General features: G+C 41.0%; 2 protein-coding genes across 3 annotated transcripts; one reads left to right on the top strand and one right to left on the bottom strand.

The window, feature by feature from the left end:
- Window positions 1-3,617: 3,617 nt before the first annotated feature.
- Window positions 3,618-6,311, bottom strand: lyar (Ly1 antibody reactive homolog (mouse)). Of its 2 annotated transcripts, none has more exons than XM_075462043.1 (8): window positions 5,853-6,311; window positions 5,636-5,750; window positions 5,428-5,535; window positions 5,012-5,092; window positions 4,477-4,792; window positions 4,309-4,383; window positions 4,011-4,096; window positions 3,618-3,879 (listed from the first exon to the last, which is right to left on the bottom strand). In XM_075462043.1, exons 1-8 carry the CDS (start codon window positions 5,972-5,974, stop codon window positions 3,742-3,744), a joined length of 1,041 nt encoding a protein of 346 aa, XP_075318158.1. In that variant the 5' UTR covers window positions 5,975-6,311; the 3' UTR covers window positions 3,618-3,741. The 2 variants fall into 2 exon arrangements, with proteins under 2 accessions (XP_075318158.1, XP_075318159.1); XM_075462044.1 differs by having other exon boundaries at window positions 4,309-4,368.
- A 248-nt stretch (window positions 6,312-6,559) lies between these two features.
- Window positions 6,560-12,396, top strand: zbtb49 (zinc finger and BTB domain containing 49). The gene is made up of 8 exons (XM_075462042.1): window positions 6,560-6,612; window positions 6,986-7,172; window positions 7,265-8,385; window positions 8,507-8,553; window positions 8,642-8,715; window positions 10,296-10,378; window positions 10,535-10,696; window positions 11,228-12,396. The coding sequence occupies exons 2-8, from the start codon at window positions 7,021-7,023 to the stop codon at window positions 11,947-11,949; spliced, it is 2,361 nt and encodes a 786-aa protein (XP_075318157.1). The 5' UTR covers window positions 6,560-6,612; window positions 6,986-7,020; the 3' UTR covers window positions 11,950-12,396.
- The last annotated feature ends 355 nt before the right edge of the window (window positions 12,397-12,751 follow it).

Raw genomic sequence — 12,751 nt, 5'->3', positions numbered from 1 at the left:
CACAAGCAACCTCTCCCCACAGCACTCTCTCTCTCGTGCCTGCGCAGTCGAAGCGCGCATGGTGCACGAGTTATTTTATTGCCTGCACGCTCTCACTCGCATTGAAAAAAAAAAAAAAAAAAAAAACTCCCTCGAATAGTCTAAAATCCGGGATATTTTATCCGACTCGCGGGCATCCGTGATTAACTATCAATATCAGGGAGACTCCCGGAGCTTCCGGAGACTTGGGATGTCTGAAATACAGCAACTGATGTCCTCCAATTGAGGATAGAGTATTCTTTAATCATACTGTGGATTTTCCCTCATTTTTAAGTAGCCTATGTTTATTTTCTTTGTAATCTAAACTTGTTTACTCAAGTCATTCATTTGGACTAACATTATCTAACAGTGCACTTGTAGCTGGCAAAATGAGTTATTGCAACAACAACAGTTTGGGGATGGCCCCTTCCTGTTCCAACATGACTGCGCACCAGTACACAAAGCAAGGTCCATAAGGACATGGATGAGCAAGTTTGGTGTGGAAGAACTTGACTGGCCTGCACAGAGTCCTGACCTCAACCCGATAGAACACTTTTGGGATGAATCAGAGTGGAGACTGTGAGCCAGGCCTTCGCATCCAACATCAGCATCTAACCTCACAAATGCGCTTCTGGAAGAATGGTCAAAACTTCCCACAAACACACTCCTAAACCTTTTGGAAAGCTTGTCCAGAAGAGTTGAAGCTGTTATAGCTGCAAAGGGTGGGCCAGCGTCATATTAAATTATTATGCGTGTAAAGGCAGATGAGCGAATACTTTTGGCAATATAGTGTATATGCAGACATTCATTAAACTTAGCCATCATATTAAAGCAAAAAATTAAATGAAAATAAACATTTTAAAAATATTTTCTAATATAATTCATTTGCTGCCAGCCTTTATTATTATTGCAAAGTGCATATTTGGTCAGTTAAATGTCAGGGCGCATCTTGAACTCAGTGTATACCTTTACATGGAGAAAGACTTGGACACTGCTGATACTGTTGCCCATCTTCTGTACTCTCTGAAGTAAAAACTTTCAATGAGGCAATGCAGACACAGGGAGTCTGCATTGAATAGAAAGGGAAATGTCAGAGCCGATCGCTTCTATTTATTTATGTCAGCGGCAAAAGTGTTACAATTGTCTCATTTGTTCCCAGTTGTTTCCCAGGTAATTAAGTACATACTTATCAGAAAACGTTGGGGGGATATGGACAATAAAAACAAAAGGATTTGAATTGTTTAATTACAGAGTTTGAATCCAGGATATCTCGTGTTTTGTCCTGTAAACTTAATCTATTTTGTTAATATCTTTCTTGCATTTCAGGCCTGAAACACACTCCATAAAAGTTGGAACAAAGCTAATTTAGGATAGTAATGAGGTGATCAGATGAACAGGTTTTTATAATCAAGATGATTTGGTATGAGAGCAGCATCCACAAAAGACTGACTCTTTGAGGACCAAAGATGAGCAGAGGATCTTGACAAAATCAACAAATGAGTGAGAAAATCATTGAACTGTTTGAAAGCAATGTTTCTCAATGAGAGATGGTAAAGGAATTGCATATTATCCCTCAACTGTGCATAATATCACCAAATTATTCATGGAAGCTGGATGATATGATGATGGGGAAGGATGCAAGCTTAAACTGGACTCTGATGAGCAATAGGATCAGACTGCCATTAGATGCCATGATCAATGCTCTTGGCAAAACTCATTTCACATCTGTTGTGGCAACATTAAAGCTATGGTAGGTAATCCTAGAGAGCTAGCAAGAGAGCTAGCAAGATTCGAAAGTGTCCCCTCCTCTAAGCTCCACCCCCCCCTCCCCATTCCGTCAGTGCTTCATCCAAAGCCGGTAGAACCGCATGCGCACACGGAGCAGGGAGCCGACAGAGGGGGGCGTAGGCAGAAAGCAGAGGCATCTGATTGGTTTTTGTAGGCGCTCCAATCCGAGATCAGCGGGACGCTGATCTCGGATTGGTCAGCTTTTTCTCAGTCCTGCAGCTGCCACAGAGGTCTGATTATTTTCGTCCCTTTTTCTAAATACATCTTGTATAGATTTCTCTCAGGACAGACGGACCATTTCACCCAGTATTACAAAATGTGTTTCTGAACAGGATTACCAACCATGCCTTTAATGCAGAAAAGTACATTGACATTTTTTAACAACAATACTGCCTTAAAGGGATAGTTCACCTCTTTTGACATGAAGCTGTATGACATCCCATATTAGCAATATCATTTATTAAATTTGACTTACCCCCCGCTGCGTCCTGTGAGCCAAGTTCCGGCCTCGTTTTGGCATTAACAATGGTAGTCCGGCTAGTTGGCTGGGGCTTAAAAAATAAGCCTTTTGCTTCTCAAAATAATATGTGTTCAAAAGAGTAATACATTTGCATCACAAAATCGTTGTGATGCCAAAACAAAGTCAAATTTAATAAATGATATTGCTAATATGGGATGTCATACAGCTTCATGCCAAAAGAGGCGAACTATCCCTTTAACAATTTCATCCTTTCCATGCATTTTTCAACAAGACATTCCAGTAGGAACTCAAGTGATTTCACATGCTTTTACTACTTTGTCACGTCGACTCTCCTTCTCACAACTCTTGAAATAAAAAGTCAAAGTAAACTTTTTCTGGAACAATGTTGTAACATATTCTAAAGGTTTTAAGTGTTTAAGTGTTTTTTTTTTTTTTTTTCTTCAGTTTGCTGACTTTATTTCCTCTATCCTATTTTTATTTACAAAGGGCAATAACCAGTACCGCTGCTTTCGGGGAAAAAAAAAAAAATTCTATGAAACTGCCTGCTCATGTTACAAAGTCGCAGGCTGATATCAAAAGTAAGCAGACACCGACTTGTTCCTGAAAAGCACAGTTCATCCCACAGTATTCGATGGAAGAAATTAGAAGCTGATTTACTTATTTATTTGCATCAGTAGAGGTAGGTTTGATTTCAGTTACCTGTGAGGTCTGGATTAAAATGCGAGAATTAAGCCCTACTGAGCCCCACTGGACTAGAAAACATTGTTTAATACCAGCAAACTTGAGTAACAGCTTGACTAAAACCCAGAGTATGCAATATACTATTACAAGTAAGCAGTGGGATGAATGAGTGTCAGTGTTAAACCTGCTGGGATTAGCTGAGCTTCATAAAGCTGGGCAGATTTCCTCCGGTTGTGTGTGTGTGTATGGGTAAAGAGACAGCTCATTCTAGCTGTGGAAAATCAGAAAGCATTAAAACTTCACCTGAGGCTGACACCAAGCGTCCTGCTTCTATGGAGCTTCTGTGTTCCTGGCCAAGTGAACCCCGTTCGGGCTGTGGAGGAATGTGCATTAGCTTCGTCCCGTGTGAGAGTCAAATTCACCTCAGGTACACCTCTCCCGTTTCCCTTCCCCCACTTGAACATCCAATCCCACATATAAGGTGCCATTTCCCAGCCTTACTGTGGGTTTGGAATGTGCAACAGTGAAGTCTCCCACCACAATTGTCATTTTATACATTAAACATCAATGGCATGCTCTGAGGAAGCGTGAATAAATTACACTGACCAGGCCCACTAGATTTAATAGGAACACTGAACAGGAAACACAATTCAGTCAGAAATCCATTTAATTGTCAAGACTGTCAACTGTATAAAATCATACAAGGCAAGACGGCCACAATAGGTGTTCAATTTTCAATCTATAAACAGCATGTGACATGCCAAAAGAGGAAATCACTTTACAAGTCTAACTCGATCTTTCAAAACTCTAAATTTGGGATTTTTGTTGAGCTTCTGGTTGAAAAGCGCCAACACCTCCTCTTCCGTTTTAAAATTCCTGTCACCAGTGAAAGAGTAGTAGGCTGCCACAATCTGCAAAGATGAACAAGACCTTAACGTCATAACAAACTGAGGACAAGGTTTACTTTGAAATTACATTTGAGAAATCTGCTGTACAAACAGAGAACTACAGACTTCACATTTTCCTCCATATCACGCCTCACCCTCTTCCTGAGTTTCTTCAGTGGCAGCTCCTGATCAGGTGACTCTCTTAGCAGTGCCTTGATGTTTCCCTTCCAGTTGAATTTCCCTAAAAGTTGGATCAGAAATATAAATTACCTTTCCGGGTGATCATTTCCACACTGTCAATGATGCAACACTGACCTCTGCTGGCTTTTTTTTTTCTTAAATAACACATTATCACTTAATTACTAAATTACAATACCAGTTGAAAGCTTACACCTACTTTGCTATTTGAATGGGATTGTATGTCAGTGTAAGAAGTATGTAGAGCCATGTTACCCTGAGAAGCAGCTTGATCCTCCGTCTCGTCTGACGCGAGAACATCAGCATCATTTGTTGCTGAAAAATGTAAAGCTGACAATGAGAGTTGTTGATGTTGTATCAAAATTTGACATGCTCTTCTATATACTTTTCACCCAAAATTTACAGGTGAAAAATCAGATTTACTCTTTGTTTTCTTGACAGAAGTCGTATTTTCAGCACAGTTTCCGTTCTGCTCTTCATCTTCTTCGTGTCCATGTTTCCTCTTCCTGCCCTTTCTCTTTTTGCCTGTGTCTTGCTCTTCTGTGACTGCCTGTTCATCACCGTTTGCAGCATTTCCATTCTTTTGCCGACGAGCCTCTTTACGCTCGCGTTTGTTCAGCTTCTTCTTCTTTAGCTCAGCATTTGCTTCAACATCCTGCTTTTCAGTTCCATTAGTACCCGCTGGGACTTCAGCCACCGTCTCTTTACATTCTTTAGTCGGCTGTTTGGCCTCTGGAGCCTGAAAGATGATGGATGGGTAATAAAAATCAATTCATATAATAAAAACTATGTTTTCCTAAGACTCACAACTAAATACAGCATGCAAAGAAACTCGTCGCTGCAATGCTTTTCATCATCTATTGGCAACATTTACATATTCAGATAACAAAATTAAGCATCAGGTAACCTAGACGTTACTACTAAGCTCGCAGTCACACAAAGAGCAAGAGTAACTTACATTGTCAACTGCAGCAAGGACGTCCCACACTTCATCATGGAGGCTGGTGTTTGCTATTTTAAGACTGTTTCTCATCCAGTTCTAAGGGGAATAACACAAGCATGCAGTTTAATTCATGCAGACAACTTCCTATGTTGCTCAAGTTTCTCCAGGTTAAAATTAATTTCAAGAAGACAAAACTCAAGTCACTTAATAGGCAGTCAATGAATCTTTTGTTAAAATGCAGATTTGAACATCTGCATCATAGACTTGAAAAAACAAACATTGTTTCCATATATTTAAACAGGAAAAGTTTGTTTCTATTTGCGACTCGATGTCTTTCTTGATCAATAAAGCATTTATGTCTGACTGAAAATGATTTCTCAAAGTATAAACCGTAAAAACACAACATTACTAGCTTTTCAGGGAACACCCACCTGAAACTTGGCTTTCTTCCTCGGTACGTTATCATATGTGCTAACTTGTCTGAGTACGTCTTTCAGCTTGGCACTCACTCCAGGTTTGTCCATCGCTTCATGGACTCTCTAAAGGAAAAGAGAGAGAAAGTAGGTCAAAAGGGGGGAAAAAAAATAAGATTTTTTTTTTTTTTTTTTAATTCACTGATGTTAAATGTGCATTATTTACCTGTATCCACTGCTGCTGTTTCACATCTCCTTTGTTTGCCTTCGCCTCGTAGCCTTTGCCTCCATACTTCTGATCTTCACTGATACATTTGTTATGGTTTTTGTAGTCATCGCCCCTACAACACGCGCAGAGATGCACCATTTAGGTATCTTCTTTACTGTCACACAGGTTTGGAAGTGTTTAAACAGAAGATTGTAAACACTCGGTCAGTCATTACCAGAAGTCTTTTCCACAGTCGATGCAGGACAGGACCTGGCACCCACGGCACATGTTCACATGCTTATCAACCTGGGCTTTTTTCAGGGATTCACCACACGCGTTGCATGTGAAAAACACCATTTTAAAGACTGCCCTTGTTTATTATGTAGCGATAACTGCAGCTGCTCTAACTATCTAAACACAACTTAGAATTTAAGTTAGGAGTCGCAACAAACAAACGGAAATCGGTGTAAACCTCATGCGAAAGTGGGACCAGGCTGACCGTGCCGCTGTAACCCAAAGCAAGGGAATGTAAAAAAAACAAAAACAATTACTGGAAATAGCAGATGATCTCTCAAAGACCTATGATATTGTGAGTTTCTAAATCAAACTTTCTTGCTTCAAAATCGTTGCCAAATGGTTTCAGGGTTTCTTCCATAAAATAGTCTTTTAAAAACACACGTGACTATATCCGTCGTTAGACGCTACTTTATTAATGCTCCGAAAGCAAAGACGACCACAGAACAGTTCCGTTTAGGACTGCAACAATGCTTTCACAACGCTGTTTGTAATTATTTAGTACAGTGTTAATTTAATTAAATTAACTGTTACGATAATCTGACACAATATAACGCATCAAACTATTGCTTTTCTTACGTATTTACATGAATGTTCGACCTGTCTGCTTCATGTTTCAGGGGCTCGAAATACCCGTTGTACCAGGAAGTGACGTATGTTTTTTTTTTACAGTCAAAAGTGACCCATCATCCCAATAAAAGGTGGAATTTTTGAATTAGGGTTTTTGGCTAATATTTTGGCTAACTTCACTAAACAAATTATATTTAGAAATACGTCTGCTATTGAAAGAGTTTTGTGCCGCATCAGCTCACATCACTCGTGGCTGTGGTTTTGTTAGCATAGCTCTGTAATTAGCTCCACAGTTCTCGTCCAATTTTTGCATGGGTGGTCTCGTTGCACGCGCACACTGGATTTTCTACTGTTGTTGAACAATGTGAAGAAATGTTTTAATTTAAAAATGTTTTCAGCATACTTGGATAGATAAGGGGAATATATATCAATTCCGTTAAGTCACTTGTTTTTTTTTTACTTGTCCCCTTTGACGTTTTTTTTTGTATTATGTTTTTTATGGAGTGGTCGGAGTTAGATGGTCCCGCGGTCCAGTGACCATGGACCCTCTGTCCAACCACAGCTCCTACCTCCTCCAGCAGCTTCAGGAGCAAAGGATCCAGGGGCTGCTCTGTGACTGTATGCTGGTCGTGAAAGGTGTCTGCTTCAAAGCGCACAAAAATGTCCTGGCTGCTTTCAGCTCTTATTTCAGGTGCCTCACTTTCTTTATGCCATGAAGATAAATCTGTATATTGAACTGTTACAGAGTAACCGAATGTGCAAATTTATGACTGCTTTTTCCAGGTCTCTGTTCCAAAACTCTCCCAGTCAGAAGAATGATGTCTTCAACTTGGTTATCCAGGATGTCAGCGGCATCGGGCAAATATTGGACTACATGTACACCTCCCATCTCGATATTAACCAGGATAATGTACAAGCACTCCTGGACATTGCCCAGAATCTGCAGGTTCCAAATGTGCAGAGCATGTGTAATGCTTTCCTTAAGCCTTGTCCCCCACCCGTGGAAATACCTCCTTTTTCTCTTCCTGGCATGTTGGCTTCAGACCACGACTGCCTTTTGGGGAGTAGTCTTTCTCATGATGTTGACCTCCACTGTCCCTCTGAGCCCCAGAGGCCTGGCTTCTATAGTGACATGGACCACACTAGAAGGATGTCTGCTGCTCCTAACAGCAGCTCAAACTGTGACATACCAAGCAGCTCGCAGGCACCTGCAGAAAAACAGCTGGTTCACGGATACAAGCTCCGTAATTTCTATAGTAAGCAGTACTTCAAACAAAGTGCTATTCAGACCAGCAGCGCAGCCGCAAATCAAGGCCCCGGACCTTTGGTGTTGTTGGAAGAGCAGCAATGTCAACTCGGAATCAGCCAGGGAGGCAACAGCAACCCTGTGAGCTCAGGAAATACAGTTCATGCTAACCCTTCTTCCACATCTATTGCAGTGGAAAAACACCCTGTCACCTCATTGATGCCCTCAGATAATTTAAACCCCCCTAACGCTGATTTAGCTGATTCCATGGACAACAAACCCGTCCGCCCAAAGAAGGCAGTTTACCTGAAAAAATACAACTACCTCCGGTCTCAGATGGCTCTGGAGGAGATGTGTGCCGAGTCAGTCACCGATCCCGTCCTCAGCTGTCCCAAAGAGAGCCATCAGGAGGAGTCTGTGGTCCAAACTGAAGCTCCAGAACCTCCTGCAGAAAGCAGCGCAGCAGGTAGAGAGGAGTCTTCTGGGGCAGCAGATGTCCAGCTTCCAGGTCCTCCTCCTGTAAACCACGAGGAGCAAAATCTGAAGCCCGTGCCAGAACCTCCACAGCAAACAGGACACAAGCAGTATTGTTGCGAGGTCTGTGGGAAGATCTTCAAACACCCAAGCAACCTGGAGCTACACAAGCGCTCACATACTGGTATAAAATGTTTAAACTGCTGAATAATCAAGCCGACACACAGTAAAACATTTGATCTTGAGAATTAATTGTATGGCTTTATTTTTTTTTTATCACCCATACTTTACATTATCTATTGCAGGTGAGAAGCCCTTTCAGTGCAATATTTGTGGGAAAAACTTCTCACAGGTATTTCTGGTGCTTCCTTGTACTTTGTCTCAATTGTTTTTCGATGGCGGTATCATCTTGACCATATCATCACTGTTTTGTGTGACAGGCTGGAAATTTACAGACACATTTGCGGCGACACTCTGGAGAGAAGCCATACATCTGTGAGTTATGTGGTAAAAGGTAAATATACCTCTTTTATACCTCGTGCTAATTTGTAGCTCTTTTTCTATCCTTCTTGTGCGCTTTCTTTAGGCATTTTGATCTGTCTATATTTGTTTTCTTGTGCTTTTATTAATAGAAAAGGTGCTTTATACTTTCCAAGGCTTGGCACATTACCTGCAATACAGTGACGTAGTTTTTTTCTATTTATATCATCTTCAACTTGACAAACAATGACAAGAAATTGTTGGTAGGATTAGCCAAGTTGAAGGAAATCACACTGTGTAATTCCAGTTGTAGCAGTTTTGGTACAATATAGTGCACACAAGATATGATATTGTCCATTAGGGACCTTTTACACTAAGCTGACAATTGGCCATCAGTGAACATCTTTGTCTCTTGTTATTTTGAGGTGTAATACACACATCAACGAGGGCCAATGCGCATTGGCTCTGTTGGATATTTTCAAAGCTATTTTGGACTAATTCAACAGAATGTTGTAACCAAAGGGCTGATCAGAGATATTTATAAGCTCTCCATTAAACTGTGGGTTTCTCTTAGTTGGACCAAGTGTCACTCACTTTGAACAATTGACATGTTTCCTACTGTGAATTAAATATTGTTTTATGAGATTTGCAAATTCAGGCGCTGTTTTTCTTTTGCCATTTTACACTGTGTACCACATTTTGGGGATTGGGTTTTTCGTTAATGTGTCATTAACTTAAAGGTAGGGTAGGAGATCCTGGATTTTGAGTCCAGCGAAGCTGCATTTTGAAAATACACAGGTAAAAAGTCCCAACCCTTTTTTTCACTTTCCCCCCGAAGGCACGCCTCTAGAGTACATGAACGCGCACGAGCACGAAGGTGCACGAGCGCTGTTCTGACAGCAAGCATCGATCGTTGCCGTATTTAGTATTTAGTATTTAGTTTATGCTAACTATACGTTTAATAATGCTAGGTGCTAGCCAAGCTGGCTCTTGTTTAGCTTCCTGCCAAGCTTCTGGACGTTCACGGAGCAGGGTACGCGCACAGGGGGAAGGAGGGGGAGGGGGAGGGAGGAGCAGATTGCAGTTTGATAGACGGCATTAGTATCCAATCATTGTGAACGGTCCGTTCACAATGATTGGACACTGTTTTTCCTAGATTGTACGTTCTATAGGCCACTAAAACTTTTCATATTTGTGTCAAAACTTTTAATTAATTCGTTGCAATGAGGGTGTGAAGAGTACTTCAAAGCAATATGTAAAAAAATGTTCCAGAAAAAGATCCCCTACCCCGCCTTTAAATTCTTACTGTACAAAACCACCAGTGTAATTCGGCATTTCACATTGAAACACGGGTTTTAGAGTCTTAACATGATAATAAAAAAAAAACATGCTTAACTGAGCTAGAGTTATGTAGGATACTAAAACCTGGACCAATGATCTGACTTTCTACAAACATGGTTTTGTTTTACTCCTGCGCTGTCATGGATAGGAGAATCTGCAGGGGTTCCTGTCATTGTTGCTGGCTCTTTACATCAGTTTGGCATATAAGAGCCCTTAGAATATGGTCCTCATGTTGCCTTGAAGTGAATGAAAATGTTTTTCTGTATTTTCCAGCTTCACAGCATCTGGGGATGTCCATCGTCACAAAGTGGTTCACACAGGAGAGAAGCCACATCTGTGTGATATATGTGGACGAGGTATGTGACATCTTTCCTATATTACCCATAGTCTTTATTACTTGTCAATTCATAAAATGAATATCTGCTAAGTTGTGATTGCATAATTCCGAAAGTCATCTTCTGCTGTCTGCTGAAATGGCTTCAAATGTTTTCCTTGCCATGTCTTTTGTTCAGGATTCAATAACTTAAGTAATCTTAAGGAACACAAGAGGACTCATGCAACAGACAAGACATTTACCTGTGACCAGTGTGGAAAGTCCTTTAACACACACAGAAAGCTTCTTAAGCACAAGGCACGCCATGCTGGGGAAAAACCACACAGCTGTGCCACCTGTGGTGAGGAGTGGTTTCTGTCTTGGTATAAAGTATTCTTGAAATTCTAGTTTTGTAGATAACTTAAGAGACAAAGTTACATGTGTTAGCCTGCTGACATCTAACACAACAGATGCAAACCTATTTTATGATCAGTCCAGGTGTCTAGGCAGGCAGGCTCACACCTCCAATTTTTTCTCATGCTATACTCTCATCAGTGGGATCTGTAGCATATACTGAATGTGTTGGCCATGAGTCCTGCCAAAACGTGGGAAAACACAGCTTAAACTTCGTTTGACCGCATCCTGCAGAGGTACAGGCAAAGCAAAGGAGTGGCTGCAGCTAACATGGTGCCCGTATGGTGCCCCCTGTGTAAACATGGATGTTCCCATTAAAATAAGATGCATGTGGCATTTGAGAGGCCGTGTCATTGGCTCATCCTATTAGTGTCAAAACAAAGTTTTTCATGAAATTCACGTTTACCTAATTTAGCATGGGTAATAGCTATTGTCTGTAGAGTGTTTTACATTCAAGATTTGTCATTATATCATGCAGGGAAGTGCTTCATTGGCTCAGGGGACCTGCAGCGTCATATACGATCACACACTGGCGAGAAACCCTATATCTGTAATACCTGCGGAAAGAGCTTTACCCGCTCTGCCATGTTGAGGAGACATAGCAACTTGCACTGCAAAGGACCTCCAGTTGACAGCCCGGTCACAACCAGCTCTGAGCAGACGCACAGCTCAGACGGAGCAGCCTCATTCGCCAAAGCCGTCAGTCACAATAAACCACCTGCCGCTACTACTGAGCAGCAATTCGCTGCCATGATGCCTAACACAGGGTTAGATAAATCCTCACCGCCTTCTCCTTCAACACCACAAGCAACATCACATATAGACACTCCACCTCCCAGCATGAACCTCAGCCCAGCACCGACCCCCCTTCCAGAGCTGCGCTCCCTGGTCCCCCATCACCTCCTGTCGTCCAGCCACCAGGAGAGAAGTGCAGCTCTACTCGCAACAGACCGCATAAAGTTAGCCAAACCCTATGTGACTCAGGAGGCTGTCTATGGTCCATATATAGAGAATGGAAACATGTCTATTGACAGTGACTCAGCGGGGAGACCCTACCTGCCTCCCACGGAGAGTCACTGCAGTTCCATCACAGGGTCCAGCAGGCCTTACAGGTCCAGTGAAGGGCAATTTATTTCCAGTGTAACTCTCTGGGGACTGGCAATGAAAACCCTACAGAATGACAATGATATGGAGCAGTGAAATATTGAATTTATGACAGATAAGCACAGCATAGCCAGATTTAATCAGTTATAATTGGATTTTTACCACCTGGATCAAACTGATCTGGATGTCCTCAATGGTTTCTTGTGGGAGGAAGCGAGGATGAAATAGTAATAACACGAATTCTAGATTTATGTGGAGCTGGAGTGACACAAAATGAAAGGGCGTCCAAAGTTTATGGATCTTGGAAGGTGATTCCACCAGTGGAACAGCTGTTTTCCAACCTCTGTGTATCAATCTGGGTGTACCCTTTAGTGGTGTAATGTAAATTGGATGCTTTATGTATACACATAAGAATGACTGCTAATTGAGAAAGAAAATCTAAATGGATTATCTTTGTATATACTGCTCTGCACTTTAAAATGTAAAATGTTTAAAATATTGACAAATTTTCATGATCTATGTACATTTTATGCACAAGAGTTATATTCATAGAACAATAAAATAACTATGTCTTATTTATGTTGTTGCTGTCTTTTTCTAAATAGAAAATAACTCATCATTTTCCATTCGCTAGGTTGCATTTACACAGGCCATTTTTATATAAACAGCATTTAAGCAAGTTAAATTTATATGAGTGACAAACACATTTAAAGGGCTAATTTTAATTCAGCTTTGCTATAGTTGATATATAAATAAAGAATATATAAATGGTGAACACGCTTTAAGATCAGTAGGGCTCCATACTAAAAAGGTAAGGATTGTTTTTTTTTTTTTGTCAGTGTACTTAAGGTTTGTATTCTAATGATTATTTATTGATCTTTTTGCTGTTGCCGTTTCC

Source organism: Odontesthes bonariensis, chromosome 3, assembly GCF_027942865.1.
Source record: "Odontesthes bonariensis isolate fOdoBon6 chromosome 3, fOdoBon6.hap1, whole genome shotgun sequence".
In the NCBI taxonomy this organism is placed as follows: domain Eukaryota; kingdom Metazoa; phylum Chordata; class Actinopteri; order Atheriniformes; family Atherinopsidae; genus Odontesthes; species Odontesthes bonariensis.
This window is presented reverse-complemented; position numbering and strand designations above follow the sequence as displayed.